Source organism: Lepidochelys kempii, chromosome 21 (genome assembly GCF_965140285.1).
Source record: "Lepidochelys kempii isolate rLepKem1 chromosome 21, rLepKem1.hap1, whole genome shotgun sequence".
NCBI classification, from domain to species: Eukaryota; Metazoa; Chordata; order Testudines; family Cheloniidae; genus Lepidochelys; species Lepidochelys kempii.
Window position 1 is genome coordinate 4441403 of NC_136400.1, and position 20023 is coordinate 4461425.

At 47.8% G+C, this 20023-nt stretch overlaps 1 protein-coding gene across 7 annotated transcripts in view; it reads left to right on the forward strand.

The window, feature by feature from the left end:
• The window catches only part of PLXNA2 (plexin A2), a 320075-nt gene that overhangs the window by 30140 nt on the left and 269912 nt on the right, over window positions 1-20023 (forward strand). For 6 of the 7 annotated variants that reach the window (XR_012155790.2, XM_078849842.1, XM_073319578.2 and 3 more), the window contains exons 2-3: window positions 8826-10095; window positions 13023-13205. Coding sequence is in view for 6 of the 7 variants with exons in the window: in XM_078849842.1 (XP_078705968.1) it covers window positions 8908-10095; window positions 13023-13205 (1371 nt within the window). In the remaining variant the exon portion in view is untranslated. Of the gene's footprint in view, window positions 1-8825; window positions 10096-13022; window positions 13206-16161; window positions 16634-20023 lie in introns of those variants that run through there. The other variant, XM_073319579.2, reaches the window with a different exon arrangement.

The window sequence follows — 20023 nt, forward strand, 5'->3', positions numbered from 1 at the left end:
GCTTGCGATCAGGTCATCAGTGTTTACTGCAGGTTATCGGCAACTCTTGTATGCCTGAAAAGCAGTTAGCAGCGTGGAGAGCCTTCCTCAGAGCAGAGACTCAGAAGCCACTTGATTCTGCCCTTTTGAAATGTTCTTTAGCCAGAAAAGGGAGAGTTGTTTTTTTAAAAAACATTTGCTTGGAAAATTAATGAGAGGAAATGTGCGAGAGAGGCTGATCTGAAAGGTTAGCTGGCAACTCTGGCTGCTGGCTCTGTTCTGTTTCCACTCTCTCATTCAAGTTCAATGCAGAGTGACTCCTCTTCTGCTACAGCCTTCCTTACAATATCGGGAGCCACAGCTTCACTTGGAGTGAGACTGCAGAGTGCCACAGCCAGAGGTAAAATTTAAGGTTTCGGAAATATGAAGTGGGCATTTCAGGGAAGTATCACTTAGAGCAATTACAGGCTTCTAGTTCGGCTACCTCTGCCTGTCTTATCGCTAACAATGAGATTAGAGATAGCTGTTCGGGGATTGAGCGCCTTATTTACCTTTCAAAACCCCCCATCTTGCTTCCCAAGGTTAGGAAGCTGGAAGAGAACCCTGTCTGTTCCGTGACACTTGCTTGTGAGTGGTACATTTTTGGGAGCGTTAGCAATTTAAATGCCGAAAACAATATCCCAGTCAATCAAATCTTCATTTGCCTGCAAGTGAGAGGTGCTGAATCAGGGAGCTCTGGAGAGTAAAGTCCTGTCTTTATTCATCGCACAGGCAATAGAGAGCCTGCACTGCTTACTCTGAAGTGGGGGAAACCACAGCTAAGACCCAAAGAAATTCAGTCCGTGGTTTCTAAGGCCTTGTGTCAGCATAACTGTGCCAGTGCAGAGCCCTGGTGTAGATGCCTGGCATTGGTAGAAACTCTGGTTTACATGACTACACCTCACCCCTACACTGCCTTAGCACAAGTTACAATTCACACCAATACAGCAGGCCTATGCTAGGGGCACTGCACTGATTTAACTGCATTGGTTGTAGCCAAACACCCTGAGTAGCAAAGACTTAACACTGCCGACTAATGGAGCAGGCAATTTTAATATAGACTGCGAAATGAACTCTTTCTCCTGAGAGTGATTGAATAAACCAAAGCCTGAAATACTAAGCTGGAGACGAGCACATCTTGCACTGGGAAAGTGTGATATGACTGGCTGCTGCAATCGTCCCGTCCTCGGATTTGTAGGGATGGAGAATTATGCATTTTGGGCCATTTCTCCAAACTGATCTACTGTTCCATTCCTAGCCATTTAGATTGCTACAGTATTGGGCAGTATCGAATCTCCTAAGATGTGCTTTGAATTAGCCCATTAGCCATTCACATAATCATTTAGACAACTTGAAAATGTTTCATCTTTCCAAATCCCAGCTCTGGTTTGGAAACAGCATTGGTCTAGTGGGTAAAGGAGCAAACTAAAGGGGTAGGACACCAGGGTTTTATCCCCCTTTCTATCACTGATTTGTGCAACCCTGGAAAGTTATTCTCTGTACCTTTGTTTCCCCCTCTGTAAAATGGGATAAGGATACTTGTCCCAACTTTGCAAAGGCCAAATAAAGGCCTTTGTGAAATGCAAAAACCTTCTGTGCTGGAGCCATCAGAAGAGTTATTCCCAACCACTGCAAAGTGCACTTTAGGCTTTGCTACTAGTGCCCTAGGGCTCCCTCTTGCCATCTTGGTGATGTGCCTCTGTGCTGGATCTCAGTGCACCTCTGTTTCTGCCTTTTCTTCCCCGTGAGCGCTCTCTGCTCTATCCCACAGTAAGTCCTGGGCTGCTCCAAATGGCTTGAGCCCACACTGCTGAATGGGAGGTGTTTAGACAATGGATGGTACAGCCAGAGTCTTAGCCTGGTAAATTAACAGGAACGTTCAAAAAGAGGGTGAAACCCACTTTGGAATGGTTTCAGAGTAGGAGCCGTGTTAGTCTGTATCCGCAAAAAGAAAAGGAGGACTTGTGGCACCTTAGAGACTAACAGACCTTGCTTGCCGAGGCGGACCCTTCCAACTCTGCTGTGTCACAGCCCTTAACCATTAGCATTGGTTGGGACTTCACTTCCAGCATCACTTCGTTGCCAGTTAGTATGTGGGTTATGTGCATTGACACTTGCAACTGAATTACAGTGCTCATTTCAGAGTCATTTTGCTGGATCCTGCAGGCTGTTTGCCTTGGTGTCTTTGACAGATGTTGGTGCTGGCCCCTTTCCCAAAACAATGTGTAAAGGAATAATGGGGAGGTGGTTCTCTTAAAATCCCAGCGGTCAAGTATAGATGTGATTCCCTCCCAAGATATCGCCTGGTGAATTATTTGCTAATACAGTTAGATCTTCCTCTTGAAATCTGCCTTCCTAAGTCCTTATGTCGCTGTCATTCCCATAGGATCTGAGAGCCCCTCATAATTATTACTGGATGTTATCCTCACGACACTCCTGTGCAGTGGGGAAGTATCACCCCTGGTTTGCCGATTGGGAACTGAGGCATGGAATAAGTGATTTACCCAAGGAGTCTTTGGCAGAGCTGGGATGTGAGCACCGATCTCCTGAGTCCCAGTGCAGTTTAGTGCCCTACCCAATATACCTTCCTCCCTTGCCATCCGGATCGATTGTTTATTCCCTGGTGGATCTGGACAATACCTGAAGGGTTACAGCTCTCAGACACCTCTTCTTTTATACCCCAAATTACCTCCAGCCACCACAAACATGGTGTTCCTGTTTGTTGCTCTTGTGGAGCAATTTGCATCAGAAATGTGGCGTGATGACACTGAGGATTTTGTGGAAGATTATGATTGTCTTAAAGCACTAAATCCTGCATTGTGTATTTGACCCGTTCTGGTGGTCCTTTTAGCCCGAAGCGTGGCTTAAAGTATCAGGTTTGAAATACTTACTCCCTGGCACAACAGGTGCAATCAGATCCCAGTGTGGCTGACTCAGCTCTTCATCCTTCCATGGAAGCTACATTGATTTGCATGCAGTTTGCTGCACAGCCTTGTCTGCACTAGAATTTTTGGGTTAAAATTTCCAGCTGTTCAGCTCTACCAATAATACCCGCAGCAGGACAGGTGCTGCAAGCCACAGCAGCCAGAGTTCTAACCACCATACCAGCTAAACCTGCTCTGAGCATGGCTAGATGACACTGATTAAAAACCCAGTAGCTAATTTATGCCTTTGTCCCACCATCATCAGAGAAGTATTTGCCTTTTGGAGAAGAGCTTAAAAACTATATTCTGTCTGACTATATAAAGAACATATGGTTCTTTTCATGAAAGGAGACTTTTCCCCTCGTATCACTGGCCAGAATTTCCCTCCTTCCCCCATCCTGTATGCCAGTCCTGTTTCCTTCTGTTCCCAGGTAGAAGTGTAGCCTTGTGACTAAGGCACTGGGCTAGGACTCAGGAGATCTGGCTTCAATTCCTGACTGCCCCAGGCTCCCTATGTGTCCATGGACAAGCCACATAATCTCTCTGGGGAAGATTTGCAAAAGGCAGTTAGATGCAAGTCAAAGTCAGTGGGAATGGGTGCTTTTGAAACGCTCCCTCTTTGTGCCTCATGTCACCATCTGTGAAATAGAAATGATGCTTCTTTTTTCCTGCCCTAGGATGTGTCTATTTCGATTGCAAGCTCTTTGCAGCAGGGACTTGCAATGGAGCCTCTGCAAGCTACCAGGGCATGAGTAATGGTGCCAGAAGGTGTGGCATGTGTGTAGAACTTTGAGACCCTTAGGCATAAAAGGCACTATAGAAGTATAAGGACTCATCTAGTCTCATTTTTAAGGGTCTGTGTCCCACCCTTGGGCTCAAGTGGCTGAGGAAGGGGATGAATGGTCAGGATAGAGCAGAGAAAATAATTTAGATGGGGGGGGGGGGAATCGAAAGGCTTTTTTAAAAAAAAAAAATCCCTCTGCTTCTCTGTGCAGTCCCGGAAGGGTGGATGAAACACGCTCTGCTGTAAGCCTGCATCACGCAGACAACACTTTCCCAAGGCAAGCCGCCTGTTTCCTAAGGAAATCCCAGCCTTACGGTTCCTAATTCCGCTTGACAGCTGACTAAGTGTATGTGTTAGGGAAGTGGGGGAAGGGATGTCAGAATGGCTCCAGCTCCACCCCACTGTTGTCCCCCAGGCCCAGACTAGACTCCCGTCAGCTTTGAAATGGTCTTGTTGTCAAGAGTCTGGAGGGAGGGAGTGTTGATGAGGTGTGGAATGATCTCTGCAGCTCAAGGAGAGGGAGAAGGATGAGGAGTTAGGGCTGCTAGGGCGAGGGGAGATCAGGCTGCAGCATCTCTCCCTTTTTGGGAGGCCAGTGCACGTGATCGATACAGCCAGCCGCCGTTCCTTCTGCTGGAGTGACAGATGGGCACTGCGGAGCCCTCCTCACTCACTGTCTATGACGCTCAGGGTACGTCTACGCTGCAAAACCAAAACCCCTGTGGCAGCGACTCTGAGTGTGGGTCAACTGACTCAGGCTCGTGCTATAGTGTTAAAAATAGCAGTGTAGATGCTCCTGGTCGGGCATGAGGATACCCCTCCCCCCTTGCTGGGTTTCAGAGCTCAAGCGGGGATGTCTACACTGCTGTTTTTAGCACTGTAGCATCAGCCCTGCAAGCCTGGCTCCTTTGACCCTGACTCTGAGACTAGCTGCCATGGGGTGGGGGTGGGGGGCAGGTTTTGTTTTTACAGTGTAGACATACCCTGAGGTTCCCAAGAGCCTCTGGGCATGTCTACACTAGAAGCTGTGGGGGAGTGATTCCCAGTTCAAGGAGACGTACTTGCGCTAGCTTTGACCAGCTAAAGTGCTAAAAATAGAGTGTAGCCCCGGCAGCATGACCAGTGGGAGGGGCAAGCTGCCCCGTAGATGTACCCCTCCTAGACCCTAGGCACATATTTGGGGCAGCTAGCCTCTTCTCATGCCACCACAGCTATGCTCTATTTTTAGCACGCTAGCTTGATCAGAGCTAGCATGGGTATGTCTCCAGGAGCTGGGAATGACCCCGCCCAGCTCAAAAGGCAGACATACCCCTTGACACTTGAAACTTGGACTTCTAGTTACTTTGGACAATGTTACCCCCATCATCTCACTGCAGCTTCACCACTGCACAAAGGGAAGGAGCGAGGGCTCTCGAGTTGCCCCTTCTTACTCCAATGCCCCTGTGGTTAGCATCTGACAGCTTATCCCCTTTGCAGTCCCTCCTTAGAACCTACCTCTGCTGGGATCACTCCTGTCTGGTACTGGGTGGGGGGCTTCTGCTTTTCTGTACAGCTGTACTCACTCTACTGCTGCCTCAGCCTCCCAGTCTGCACCCCCATTTGTCTGTTGCTTCCTGTCTGACACTCAAACTGTAAACTCTCTGGGCAGAGTAGTCGGTGGCTCTGTCTGCGGCACATGTAGACATAGGCCCATTGGCTTTGCTCTGGCTAGCTCCAGCAGCAGGAGCAGTGAAGCTACAGCACCATGGACTTTGGCACAGGCTAGCTGCCGAAGAACCTAGGGTCTCAGTGGAGTTGGACAGGCTGAGCTTCACTGCTGTTCATATCCGTGCTAACTCGGGAATGGCTACACAAGCCGTAAGTGCACTTCCGATTGTAGTGCAAACATACCCTTTCTTACGTCTCTGACCAGTACCTTCACCGGAGGGGTACAGAGCCTTGACTAGGGTTTCTAGGCTCTATCATCATGCAGTTAATTAATACTGATGAGCCAGAAGTGCTGAGGTGCCAAGACAGGCTGTTGCCATAGTACTTTGGGCAAGCCAAGAATCCTGGAAGCCTGGCGTGAACTGCCCTGCTTAGCAGACTCAAGTGGTTTGGAAAATTAAGATAAACTTCAGAGAAGCATCTGAATTTCCGGGGGGGGGGGGGGGGGCTCATCTGAATCCAATCCACGTCCTGAGCCTGGTGAGGCTGGTGTGTCACTAGGGCATGCCATGTGGCATGCTACTGTTGATTCACTCGTCAGTTATTCATGCAGCCAAACACACCCTGTTCCAGCAGGAGCGACCCTACTGCTCCCTTCTCACAGCTACTCATATGACAGCTGTAGCTGCAGAGCAGAAGTCTCTTTCACTTGTCCACGGCCAATGAGAGCTTTGGAAGCACAGGATAAGTGGAAGTCCTGAACACACTCTGCCCACCAGTCTGAGCAGCTGATGACCGGCATTCAGATCAAAAGGAGACAAAGGAAGGAAAGTCAGTGTGGGGGGAGTTGCATGGTTCCTCTCAGCTCCTGTCTGTCGGAGCAATTCAGTCACTGCCCTGCTGACACTAAAGAGCCAAGACTGACCTCAGTCAGGTTGAGTCTCAGCCTGAGGGGAGGAGGAGGAGAAAAGCTCAGTGCAGCTGAGCACTTCGCTGCTGGGAGAATTACAACCAGCTCTCATCTAGTATGATCATCTAGGTACAGAGAGGGGCTGGGAGCCAGGACTGCTAGGTTCTGTTCCTGGCTCTGCCACAATCTGACTGTGTGGCCTTGGTCAAGTCACTTAACTTCTCTGTGCTTCAGGTTCCCTGCTGGTAAAATGGGGATAGTACAAGTTTTCTTCATAATGGGTTTGAAACTTAACGAGAGGTGTACAGGTGGGCTGGAGAAAGGCAAAGTTTTTTTCAGTTTCCCATTTTCAGTTTCCCATTCCATGAGGGTGGAAGGAAGGGGAGTGGGCCAAATTCAGAAGGATGAGAAGAGGCAGCTCGTGCCATTTCTAGAAAGCAGAGGGGTAGGAGAGGAGAATGGCTGAGATCCTAAATTGTCATGCCCCTTTTAGCAGCAAGTGGACATTTGCTTGTGCCAGCCCAGGTTCTGTGCTCTTGGCCCCTGCCTATCCCAGCAGCGGTATCTAGCCTTGGCAAAGAGGCATCTGCTCCTTCCTCTGTGCAGAAGGTGACCAATCCCGCTGATGCAAGGGAGGGTTCTCTGTGCCCTTTCCTTGCTGAGATAGAGGTGGTTTGGGGAGCTCTCACTTCCTAACAGCTTTGGTTGGCTGGTTTTCAAGGGAGAATGGAAATCATGGTGTCCTCTCTGTAGCTCCTTTCTGCTTTTGAACTTCCCCATCTAGTTGCCCCAGGATGGAATCCTGAGTACACCTTTCCCCATCCCTCTGGAGTCTCTCTCCCTTCCTCCCACTACCCTTCCTTCAATTTACCCCTCAGCCAGCGGGGCAGGGCAAAACACCAGTGCCACCGCCTGAATACTGCAGTGATGAGGCAGCTTCAGGGTGGATACTACCTTGCAAAGTGTTACCTCTTTCCCAGACTCTGCTTCCTCTGCCTCACTGATTTGGTTTCACAGGTCCTGTTGATCACAGGTGCTATTCAGACTGGAGTTTCTCAAGTGCATGCTTTAGGGCAGGGCTGATCTTGGGGTGTGTGTGCTTTTGTGGACTTTCCAGTAACCTCAGCAACTCAAGGTCTGATGTTCTAGACACACGGCTAGTAGCTCTGCAGGACCAGGATAGCTGCAGGTGGCCATCCAAATACATGGGATCTTGCTGTGATCTGGCTCTTCTGGCTTGTTGCCTGGATTTTGTCCATGAATCACAAGGTAGAGTAACTGCATTATCTCTTGCCACTTGCATTTTATAAAGACACAAAATCAAGTGTGGAAGCCTCCACATTTTGTTGCTGCTTCCCAAAAAGTGCCCTGGAAATGAAGGCTCTCCTATCGCCTGCCTCTTCCCTTGATCCCACTCCCATGTGAATACTCTTCCCAGCCAGCTCTTTTCCCTGATGCCATGGGAATTTTTTGCACTGAGCTGATGACTGCAACACTTTTAATGGTATTGGTAACGAGAAGGGGAATTTTAGGGACTATAACTGCTTTCTCCAAATAGGCATCTTCCATATAAGGTCCTTTGCTTTCTTTCATGTCTCACCCAAACAGATTTTGGCCAGAGCTCTTTGATTGGAGGCAGGCCTTCAGCTATGTGTCTATATAGATGAAAGAAGATCTTTGTCATTTCATGGGATGCTGTATTTATGACCTCCACCCATAGTGTCCAGCGTACACAGGCAGTTTACTATGTAGTGGATGTTTTGAACAAGACGTTGCACCTCAAAGTCCTGTCTACTCTGAATAGGCTTTAGAGATCCCAGGGTTCATTTCACAAGTGTAGGGAGTTTGTGCAAATCTCCTAGGTCAATATTTGTTCACCCAGCTACCATACCCCTCCACCCCAGAAGCAGGTGGCTGCATTTCAGTGGTGGTTGAAGTAATCCTTGGAAAAGCTGCTTAGGGATCCTTCAGGCTGAAAGGCAGCAGGGTACATAGACCTCTGCAGGGGTGAGAGGCAGAGAGGAGGCACCGTTATAAGCATGGAAAGCTTTGTTGTATAAATGCAAGTTGTACTTGTCTGCATGAAACTTTAACCTTCATCGTTAATTTAAATTATACAAGATTTATAGGTAAAAAACACCTTTTACTTATCCCTCACCGACAGTCATACACCCAGTAGAAAAAGTCCCTTCAGCCGAGATTTAGATTGATGGTTGGGTGCATGAACTGTGGAATCTTTGTCCCAGGGCTGAGGTTGGTTATCCCCTCCTGCACTCAGTGAAAGCATAGTGCGGAGCACATTATAAACAGCTAAACCACATAACAAATTAATGCACAGAGGCAGAATCAAGTGGCAAAACATGGAGCTTGACCAGTTTTCCAATAAGTTAGGAACCTGCTTAATGCTGGCTGTTCTTAGAGATGTCCTTGCTTTATCTCAAGGTCTGTATAACTAAAAAGCCTCTCTTGAATTGTATCTACAGGGCACTCTGGATTTAATCTTTTGCTTTGTGTGTGTGTTTCCCCCCCCCCCCCCCTCCAGAACCATGTGAAGAACCTCGAAAGGGACACATACAGGGAGCTTAGAAGTTCACCCTCCCCTTTCCCTTCTCCCCTGCCCCAGGATGGATCAGAGGAAGAACTGGCCTCGGATGCTGGACGCCGGTGGCTGGTCAGCAGCTGTGGTTTTTCTCTTTTTGGTCTCATTTTCCCGGAACGCAGCCAGTACTGCCCTGTTCAACACCTTCCACACAGAGAACCGCGACTGGACTTTCAACCACCTGACCGTCCACCAGGGCACTGGGGCAGTCTACATTGGAGCCATCAACTGGGTTTACAAGCTCTCGAGCAACTTGACCATCCTGGTGGCTCACCAGACAGGCCCAGAGGAGGACAACAAGTCCTGCTACCCACCCCTCATTGTCCAGCCTTGCAGTGAGTTCCTCACCCTCACCAACAATGTTAACAAGCTGTTGATCATCGACTACTCAGAGAACCGGTTGCTGGCCTGTGGGAGCCTCTACCAGGGCATCTGCAAGCTGCTGCGGCTGGACGACCTCTTTATCCTGGTGGAGCCGTCCCACAAGAAGGAGCACTACCTCTCTAGCGTCAACAAGACTGGCACCATGTACGGGGTGATCGTGCGCTCTGACGGCGAGGACGGCAAGCTCTTCATCGGCACGGCGGTGGACGGCAAGCAGGATTACTTCCCCACCCTCTCTAGCCGCAAGCTGCCACGGGACCCGGAGTCATCAGCCATGTTGGATTATGAGCTCCACAGTGACTTTGTCTCATCGCTCATCAAGATCCCCTCGGACACGCTGGCCCTGGTCTCACACTTCGACATCTTCTATATCTACGGGTTTGCCAGCAGCAACTTCGTCTACTTCCTGACCGTGCAACCGGAGACCCCCGAGGGAGTCTCCATCAATTCGGCCAACGACCTCTTCTACACGTCCCGCATTGTCCGCCTCTGTAAGAATGACCCCAAGTTCCACTCCTACGTCTCGCTGCCCTTTGGCTGCATCAAGGGGGATGTGGAGTACCGCCTCCTGCAAGCAGCTTATCTCTCCAAGCCAGGGGACGTGCTGGCCAACGCCCTCAACATCACAGCCCAGGATGACATTCTTTTTGCCATCTTCTCCAAGGGGCAGAAGCAGTATCACCAGCCTCCTGATGACTCGGCTCTTTGCGTTTTCCCCATCCGCACCATCAACACCCAGATCAAGGAGCGCCTGCAGTCCTGTTACCAGGGGGAAGGCAACTTGGAGCTCAACTGGCTGCTGGGGAAGGATGTCCAGTGCACCAAAGCAGTAAGGATGGTTGCAGTACATTGCCACTATTGCTCTGGAGAAATCTATCCCACTTCACATCATTTGTATAGGGAAGAATGGTCTTGGGGTGGAGACATTGGACTGGAATTTGGGAGACCTGGATTCAATTCCTGGCCCTGCAACAGACGCCCTGAGTAAGCTTAGGGAACTTACTTGATCTTTCTGTGCCTCAGTTTCCCCAAATACCAAACAGGGATGATAATCCTTCTTATTTCAGATTGTGAGAATTAAATCCTTAATGTTGTCAGATGATTATGGTGCTAAAGGCCACAGAAGCAGCTAGGTAGACAGATTAAAAAGTCACAGCTTGTTAGAAGCATTCTGCTATTTCCAGCTGCCCATTCCAATTCCAGAATCCGACTAACCCAAAGCCTCTCTCTCCCAGCCTGCAGCAGGAGAGTATAGTGTAAACCAAACTAACCAGGTGAATGCAAATGGAAGTTGCGCACACTGTGCTTTTACTTTGCTAGTTCCAAACTTGATTGACATACCGTACAGATTCCATTTGACCCACCTAAGACCCTGGAAACTCCTTTCACCATAACATATTCAGTTTGGCTTCCAACTCTCTGGTATCAAGAAAAAATGTGAGCTAAATGAGGACAGAGAGGGAATTTTGGGGTGACAGGTGAGTAGATAGTGCAGAGGATGGCCATGAGACAGTGAGCTTTTCACATCTAGCCTGCTGAAGTTAATGCAGCCAGTAGTGACTCAGAGGCATTTGGTAGCTATTCAGTGGGAGATGAGTTGGTGAATTGCAATCCCAATCCTAGTTGGTAGATGTCCACATTGCAAACTGCACTATTTAGCATTAATTCCGTATTGGGCAGGCTCAGCGAAGTGATCAATTAGCAATACTTAGCTATCATACAGTCTTTCATTTCATTGGTCTCAGAGTGTTTTATAAGCATCCTTATCCCCATTTTACAGAGGGTAAACTGAGGCAGAGTGAGGGGACACAGAAAGTAGGTGGCAGAGTTGGGAATATAGGCTAGGGCTCTTGACTCCCAGTCCAATTCTCTATCTGCTAGACCAGTGGTTTTCAACCTGGGGGCCTGCAAACTATGGGTACGTCTTCACGACCTGCCAGATCGGTGGGTAGTGATTGATATATCGGGGATCGATTTATCACATCTTGTCAAGACGTGATAAATTGATCCCCGAATCGACGCCTGTTACTCCACCTCGGCAGGAGGAGTAAGCGGAGCCGACGGGGGAGCCGCTGCGCTAATAGCGTAGCTGAAGTTGCGTATCTTAGTTCAAACCGCCCCCCCCCCCCGCCTCCAGTGTAGCCCAGGCCTATGTCTAAGGGATCCATGAAGCATTGTCATGTTTTCAACCTCTGGTCTGTGGGCCCCTGGGGGTCCACAGATTATGTCTAAGATTTCCAAAGGAGAAATCTCCATTCAAAAATTTTTAGGGGTCCTCCAAATGAAAAAAGGTTGAAAACACTGTGCTAGACCGTGCTCTATTGAAAGGAGAACATAGGTACGAAACACCCCTTTAGCTCAGATTGGGGCATTCAAAAGATTGGGCAGGGTTGGCAAGGAGTATGGAAACTCTCCATTGCCAGGATCCATTCCACTGTCCCTCTTAAGAACAGCCAGTCTGGCTGGCACCTTGCACAGCATCATGTTCACTTGGGGAATGTAACGAGGAGATCCGGAGTATTAAATCTGTCATGAGGTCAGGCTGTTAGTACAGGAGGGAGGTGGCTGCTTCCCTAAAGAAATGAGTAGCTGAGAGGAGGAAATGGCAGCTTCCGTTCTCTGATCATAGGGCAGAGGGAGAAAGCAGACACCTGCACTTCCTGTGGCTGGTGTTTCTGAACCCAACCCGCCCACTGCAGGCTCATTGCCAGCATAAGGCAATCGCTGGCCCCAGCCACGTGAATCTCTGCTGACCCGTCTGCGTGACACTGGGTCATTTCGGGAAGTGGGACGGGGGGAGGAGAGAACCGTGGCTTCCTTTTATGAATGGATTTGACAGTCCACTGCAGTGTGAGCAAGGCTGCTGGAGCACATCCTTGGGCCAGCGGGGTGGATTAGGGACATGTTCCCTGTATGGCTGTGTGAGTGAAGCTGGTTCAGTTTTCTTTCCTCGTCCTTTGCTCCTGAGGTCAGCCATGCTGTGGAAACTGCATGCTCAGTTCTTGGGGTTTGGGATGGGGAGGAAGAAATGGCTTGTGCTGCTGTGCGGTGACCTCTCTGGTTAATGCAGAAGAAGCTTTGAATGATCTTCAGTGCAAGTCTCTGGTCAATCTTCCTTCCCTGACATAGGCCCTAGAAAAGGCAGCTGGTCTGATTTTTTTTCAGAGATGCTAAGCACCTGAAAGCTCACGTTTCTTGACTGCAGGCGTTCAGGACTTCCAGAAATCAGACCAATGCTATTTAGAGGGGGTAAAAACAGTGGAGGAGAGGGAGACAGCTTCAGTATGGGACATGAATGCACCAGGACAGAATATGCGGGAGAGGATTTGGATCTGAGAGGGGAGAGAATCAAGAGAGCTAATGGAAACCATTTCCCCTATGGTTTTCTGTCAGTGACATTGTGGGGATTCTCGTCAGTTCTGTCCATGAAGGTTTTCTTGGCAGCTACCGTGTGATACACCCGCTGTGGCCTGTACCCATGCCAGCCACACAGCTGCTTGGCCTAGATTACAAAAATAAGGAGAGATATTCATTAGGTCGTGCTGGGGAGAGTGGCTGACCCTAGCTCCCAGGGAGATCAACCAGCCGTACATGAGCAGGGGGTTGTTGTGAACACCCAGCTATTGTGTGGGGAAGTTCGGTGCACTCGCCCCATGGTTAGGACTGTGCGTTCAGTTCTGCATGAGCCTGAGTGCTTGGATTAGCACTTCACCTTCACCTCTCGCTCACCCTTGCCCAATGCTTTCTCTTTTCCAGCCAGTCCCGATAGATGACAACTTTTGCGGGCTGGACATTAACCAGCCGCTGGGAGGCTCCACACCAGTGGAGGGGGTGACCCTCTTCACCGCCAGCCGTGACCGGATGACCTCGGTCGCTTCATACGTCTACAACGGCTACAGCGTGGTGTTTGTGGGGACCAAGAGTGGCAAGCTGAAGAAGGTAAGGCTGCTTCTGTGACTCCAGAGAGCCAGGATCAGTGACTCCTCCCTTTCCCCAGGAACACTGATCTGCCAGGCTGTCACCACCTTTGTACTTCTCCTGAGATCTCTTTCTCAGTTGCCAGTTATGAGGCAGTATGAGATTAAGTCCGAGGCTTTGAGTTAGGAAGGTACATGAAGCAAGTGGGTATGTGAGGCAAACTCTCCTGCATCTGTCCTGGTGCTGGGGCACCATTTAACGTAGTTTCAGAGTAGCAGCGTGTTAGTCTGTCTTTGCAAAAAGAAAAGGAGTACTTGTGGCACCTTAGAGACTAACCAATTTATTTGAGCATAAGCTTTTGTGAGGTACAGCTCACTTCATCGGATGCATACTTTTTATTTAATGTAGTCTCACTCAGAACCCAGAGTCGCCAGGCATTGGAATGATACAGAGCTTAGTGGCAAGTCAAATGTTAAGGTATGTGGAAAATGTCCTTTTAGGTCCTTGAAGAGAAGTAAATTAGTCAGACAAGGCAACATCTTCTCATTGCACCAAGCTTTGGGACTCAAAAATCCCTCCAAGCCAATACAAAGTGGAATGCAGCTGAGATCTTGTCAGGCACCTAGCTTAGCTCTGTTTCCAATTATCCATAGTTGAATGGAATGGCTAATATTGGCCTTAGCAGTGCACTGGCTGTTGCATACTCTATGCCTCCCACCGGTATATTGTTGTTTGCAGTGTTGTTGTATCTGTACTGGTACCAGGGTATTAAAGAGACAAGGCACGTGAGGTAATAACGTTATTGGACCAATTTATGTTGGAATGGGCCACCCAAATAGCCCAAGATTGGGCCTGATCTGTTTTTGCCGAGACCCAAAATCAGATGCTCAACAGAATACCGAAACAGCGGGGGATGCTTATTCTTCGGTATTAAGCTTGTGCGAGTTCATAACCGTAAAACCGTGATGTGTGCAATTGTGCAAGTGGTTGTGCACAGAATCGTCAAGCGCTGCCTGAGAGAGAAACAAAACGAGGATTGTCCTGGGTGTGCCATAGATGCCTCCGGCCAGAGGCATCACAACTGCGTGTACTGGTCTTTAAATGATGTGAACTGTAAAATTAAAGAAATTAGAGGTAGTTTATATATGGAGAGTGTGTTGGGATACGCATTGTAGTGCCTCTGTTTAACCCAGAAACATTTAGCTCTAAGGGCAGAATGGGTGGACAAAGTAACCGACGCCGAGGACCCAAATAGCATGTTAGATGAAATCATCAAACCGACAGATAAATGTTTAATGCGAAATGTTGAACATCTTCTTCGTTCAGGAAATTACAAAACCTTGCTTAAAAAAACCCCCCTCTAACAATTAGAGCATGTTTAGCCACCCTTTATAGTTGTTACCATGTGCTTACTAAACAGGCTTTGCCTTAGTAAATTCCCTTTTTAAACCTAGCTTTATAGTTTTCAATATTATTTAATGTTTTAAAATGCTCTTTTCTTAACATACCCTGATACTTAATAATTTAATTGTGTTTTTCTTAACCTGCCTTTATAGTTTTTACCATGTGCATTCCTAAACAGGCTCTGCCTTAGTAAATTCTCTTTTCTGGCCATGTGTGTTCTTTTTAAACCTAGTTTTCAGTATTATTGAATATTTTAAATGCTCTTTTCTTAACCTACCCTGATAGTTAATGCACCTTTTACATTTATTTCAAAATTTTCTATTCTTTAATAACATGCCAAACTAGGCCTTTAAAATCATCTCTCCCCACTCAACCCCACCAAATAATCTTTCTTTCCTTTTGACCCTCTAAACCTTACCCAAACTTCCTTTTTTTATCTTTAAATTCTCTCACTCTATTCTTTCGACCTTTTGCTCTAAATGTATCAAAGCAGAAGCACACAATACTCCCCCTATTCAAACTTAAATAAAAAAATTCAAAATGACCGACGGCGCCAAACTACAACGCCAACGGAAACGGGGATGAAGGGCGGGACATAAGCCCTAAATGGGGCATGGAAACTTGTCAAAAAATACATGGTGATGAATACTATCGAGGTTTATACTACTTAGGGTATCATTAAGCAGTTACAATTCATACTCAATGGTGATCACATCCTGAAAGAAATCTTTTTCAAACCATGCCTCAACCTTGCCAACCTCCTCCAAAGCAAACTCCCCACAGACCAGAACCCACCAATTCAAAGCTGCACCAGACCCTGCCCTAATAGATGCAAAACCTGCAGATATATCTCCATTCCTACGATGATTAATACCCCCCACAACACGTTTTTTCAAGGTCCATGGGTTCTACACATGCCTATTACAACATGTGGTGAACCTAATCCAGTGCACTAGATACTCCAATAATAACTAAATGGGTGGAATGAGACAATCATTACGCTCTTGAATGAACTCACACAGGAAATGGCTAAAAGACAAAAACACCAAACCAATCACTCCATATGTGACCTCTCAGTCCTCACCCTCAAAGGAAATCTGCACAACACCTTCAAAAGACAAGCCTGAGGGAGCTTAAATTCATAACTTTGTTAGATACTAAAAACCAAGGACCCATTAAAGATAGTGGGTTATTGCTGGCTATCACCAGCAGGAGAGTGAATTTGTGTGGGGGGGTGGAGGGTGAGAAAACCTGGATTTGTGCTGGAAATGGCCCACCTGATGATCACTTTAGATAAGCTATTACCAGCAGGACAGTGGGGTGGGAGGAGGTATTGTTTCATGATTTCTGTGTGTATATAAAGTCTGCTGCAGTTTCCACGGCATGCATCCGATGAAGTGAGCTGTAGCTCACGAAAGCTCATGATCAAATAAATTGGTTATTCTCTAAGGTGCCACAAGTACTCCTTTTCTTTTTTTTTTTTTAAGTTTCAAGAAGCTCAAAGATGAAATTAAACACTCTGTGTTCAACTCCAAACTATGCTTTGTAATTATTATTTTCTTTTTTGGTACAGCTGAAAGACCAAAACCATCAGTTACTCACACAGCCCTGCTCCTCCTGGGTGCCCTGCTTCGGTGGTGATAAAATTGCAGATTTATGGGTCTTGAAGAGAGATGAATGAGTTAACTTGGCTGCCTTTGGGAAACGAAGCCTCAGGGCAAAGTCATATTGCTTCTCTGTGCTGTAGTCTTGCCTCTCACCTCCCACCCTTCACACAGACCTCTGGGTGATTGATCGGCTGTGCAAGATAAAATTCTTTCCTGTTTGCATCACAAAAGCAGGGCTAGTTGCCCAAGGCAAAGAAATACCCAGTCTTCCTTCTCCCTCAAAGGAGCAGGAAGACTTGCTGTGGTAAACTTACGATTCTGTGATTGAACTGGCCTTTTTCCTCCTCTCTGCTTCCTCTCAAACGCTCCTTTTGAAGATCAGGTTGTAGAGCCCAGGCTAAGCCTGATACAATGCTGATAAAATGCGTTAATCCAGTTCTTCCTGCTGAATGATGCCTAGATTGGTGCTGGTGATCTTGTTCAGGGCAGGTCTACGCTTAAAGTGCTGCAGGGGCGCAGCTGTAGCTCTTCAGTGAAGACTCTACTGCGCGGATAGGAGAGCTTTGCCCCTCGGTGTACTTACTCCACCTCCGTGAGAGGTGGTAGCTATGCCTACAGGAGAAGCCCTCCTGTGGACAGAGCACTGTCCACGCCGGGGGTAGGTCAGTATCACTGCGTCGCTCGGGGATGTAGATTTTTCACATCCCTGAGTGACGTAGTTATAGCGACATAAATTGATCGTACGGACCTGGCCTCAGATGTCAGTGCTTTAAAAACACAATGGAAAGAGACCTGTGGATGTATAACAACAGGGATCTTTCTCCTCCTAACTCCTAGTCTGATATTTTGTTGGCCCACAATCGGATGCCACTTCAGTCCTGCACAGCACAATTGTTTTATCTCCTGATAGTTCAGGGCTAGTGAATATCACCCCTCACTCAAATATATTAGAAGGTAAAAATACAACGTTCTGCTGTTATGTTGTTAGTTGTTTTTATTTATATTTCACTAGCCCTAGGAACCCCAGTCATGGATCAAGGCCATGGGACTAGGTGCTGTACAGATACGTAAGACAGTCTTTACCCTAGCGAGCTGAGCCTATATGACATACAGGACATGTCAGGAGGAAAGAACAGGTGGGAAAGGAAGAAGGATTGAGGTAACAAAATGAGCAGAACTGAACAGAAAAACAGAAGTCACAGCTCATCATTTGACTAAGCAATGCCAGGCGGGAGTGACTGGTAGGCATCATAGCAGGGTTTATCCACTTATTGGTAGCCTTACATGACCTCAACACAGCCTTTAAATCTGTGGGCCTGATTTTGTGCAGTAAAGTTATTTTTGGATGCAAAATCAGAGATTGTTTATCCAAATCCAACCTCAAGTCAGATGCTCAGCATGACTGACAGATTTTTCAGGTCAACGGAAGGTAGAAACTCCTTTTGGGGTGAGGTCTAAATATAGCCTCTGAATGTCTGTTCCTCGTAGCACCAGGGAAAGAGAGACGGGGAAAGATTGTTATTTCTGGTGTCCGTAAACAGCAGGGAGTGTCTCCCTTCCCTATCCAGGAAGATACACGGGCAAGCACATACTATGGCTGGATGTCTGCATTTTTTAATGGAATCAATTCGTTAATATTTGTTCATTGCTGTGTAAGTGCTGAACAGCAGTACATTGATTGTAGCTTTGGCTGCTGACAAGATGCACTGGCAGCTCTTGCCCATCCATTTGGGGCACTTTCTGTTCCACTGCACCCCAGCTCAGACGCAGTGATGCTCTCACAGAGCTCCCGCTAGTTCTGTGACAGCAGCTGTATGGCAGAATCACTAGAACAGGCCCCTCAGACAGCACATGGCAAACACGCGTGTTGTTTCGTTCCCAGCCAGCCAGGTAAAGGAGGGCATGTATGTACCGTGCATAGTGTTTACTGAGTTTGGCGGGTGGGGGAGGGCCTCATTTAAAGGCAGTTAAAGCAAACAGCTTGTGCCTGCATGTTGGGTATTTAATGTATTGAGCAGGATCACATCCCATTAATTATGTAGGATTACAGAAGGAGTGTTCTTTCTGGCACGGTTTAATCCCTCATGCCATTTGTACAGTGGAGACCTTTTAAACAACTTCCCTTTTGATGCAGAATCAATCTATCCCCGTTTATCGGTTTTGCTCCATTAGTGGGAAGTGGCTGAGGGCAAGGGGGAGTTTCAAGATTTACTTGTTGTTCAGGACAATGGCAAACAGGTGCTGAGAGAATTGAGAGTTTGGTCCAAGCCTTTCATGGTATCTGCCAAGCATCTTTATTTAACGTTTCTCAGCACTATCGCAGGTTGATTAGACCCGTGCCTCCTGTTTCAATTCAATGGAGTTATTACGCATCCCCACCCTCACTAGGCGAGGGGTGGAACATAGCTTCTCTGTAATTTGCAGACCTACCCAAGCAGGACACCTTCAGCAATACACAGGAAGCAACACATGATCCAAGAACCCTTGATTTTAAGCCTCCTATGCATGGGAAGTAGGAGGCAACTCTCTCCTGAACTCAAGGCCAGTTTTAATGGGGACACTGAGTGGACACATTCCCCCATGACTAGCTCTGACATTTTTATTCATGCTTATTTTTCCCTACCCGTATTTCATCATTTCTTTGTTCGTTGGGCAGGAAGCCTGAAAGCATAGCTTCCTATCCTCTCCTTGAACACCCTCTGACAACATCTCCAGTGCAGTTCCATGAAGTAGCTAACAGGAGATGGTAAAAGGATGGCGTGGCCTGAGTTCCTGACCCTCCCCTAGAATCTCTGCTCTGCACTTGTCTTGGACTTTGCAGCCCAATGCGCTTGCTGCACCCACACTGTTCCCTTTACAGAAACTGCTGCTCAAGTTCCTTGTCCTTTTATCCCCATGTGGCTCACCACCAGTGGGATCCCTCTCACAGACTTTAAGGCCAGAAGAGACAATCATGATCATCTAGTCTGACCTCCTGCCTATTGTGGGCCACAGAACCTCGCCCGCCCACTCCTGTAATAGCCCCATAACCTCAGGCTGAGTTACCGAAGTTGTAGAGTTCTAACTAAGGGATTGTCTACATTATCCACTAGATCAACAGGCGGCGATCGATCCAGTGGGGGTCGATTTATCATGTCTAGTCTAGATGTGATAAATCGACTACCGAGCGCTCTCCCATCAACTCCGGTACTCCGCGGGGGGAAGAGGCGCAGGCAGAGTCGACAGGAGAGCATCAGCCGTCGACTTACCGCAGTAAGACACTGCGGTGAGTAGATCTAAGTACGTCGACTTCCGCTACGTTATTCACGTAGCTGAAGTTGCGTAACTTAGATCAATCCCTCCCCTTAGTGTAGACTAGACCTAAATGTGTAACACTGCTGAAGTCCAGAGGACCTAGGCTTTTCCCTTTGGTGTGGCTTATTGCACAAGGGACTTGAGAATGATGGGCTAGGAGAGAAGCATAGTGCCTCTGGTGATATCTTGGCTTCAGTATATAGAATCCAGGTGCCATCAAGAATAGATTTGATTAACATATAAATCACAGAGGGGAGCCAGGACTAGAGCACAATTCTTTCTGGTCCAAAACTTCAGGCATCTATCGCCCCATCTAAATAAGGTCTCCTTTTAATTGGTCCCTGACTTTGGACCCAACCCCTATAGGGCAACCTGAGACACTCATATGCACTGCATGACATGGGACAAGGGTCTTGCTGGGGCCGGGCAACAAGCAAATCCCTCCGAGCGTCCTCAGAACCTGCCTCTATCCAAGCCCTTGGCTACGGAATGGGGGTCGCTGCACTGGCTGTCAGGAAAGGGGACGCACCGGGG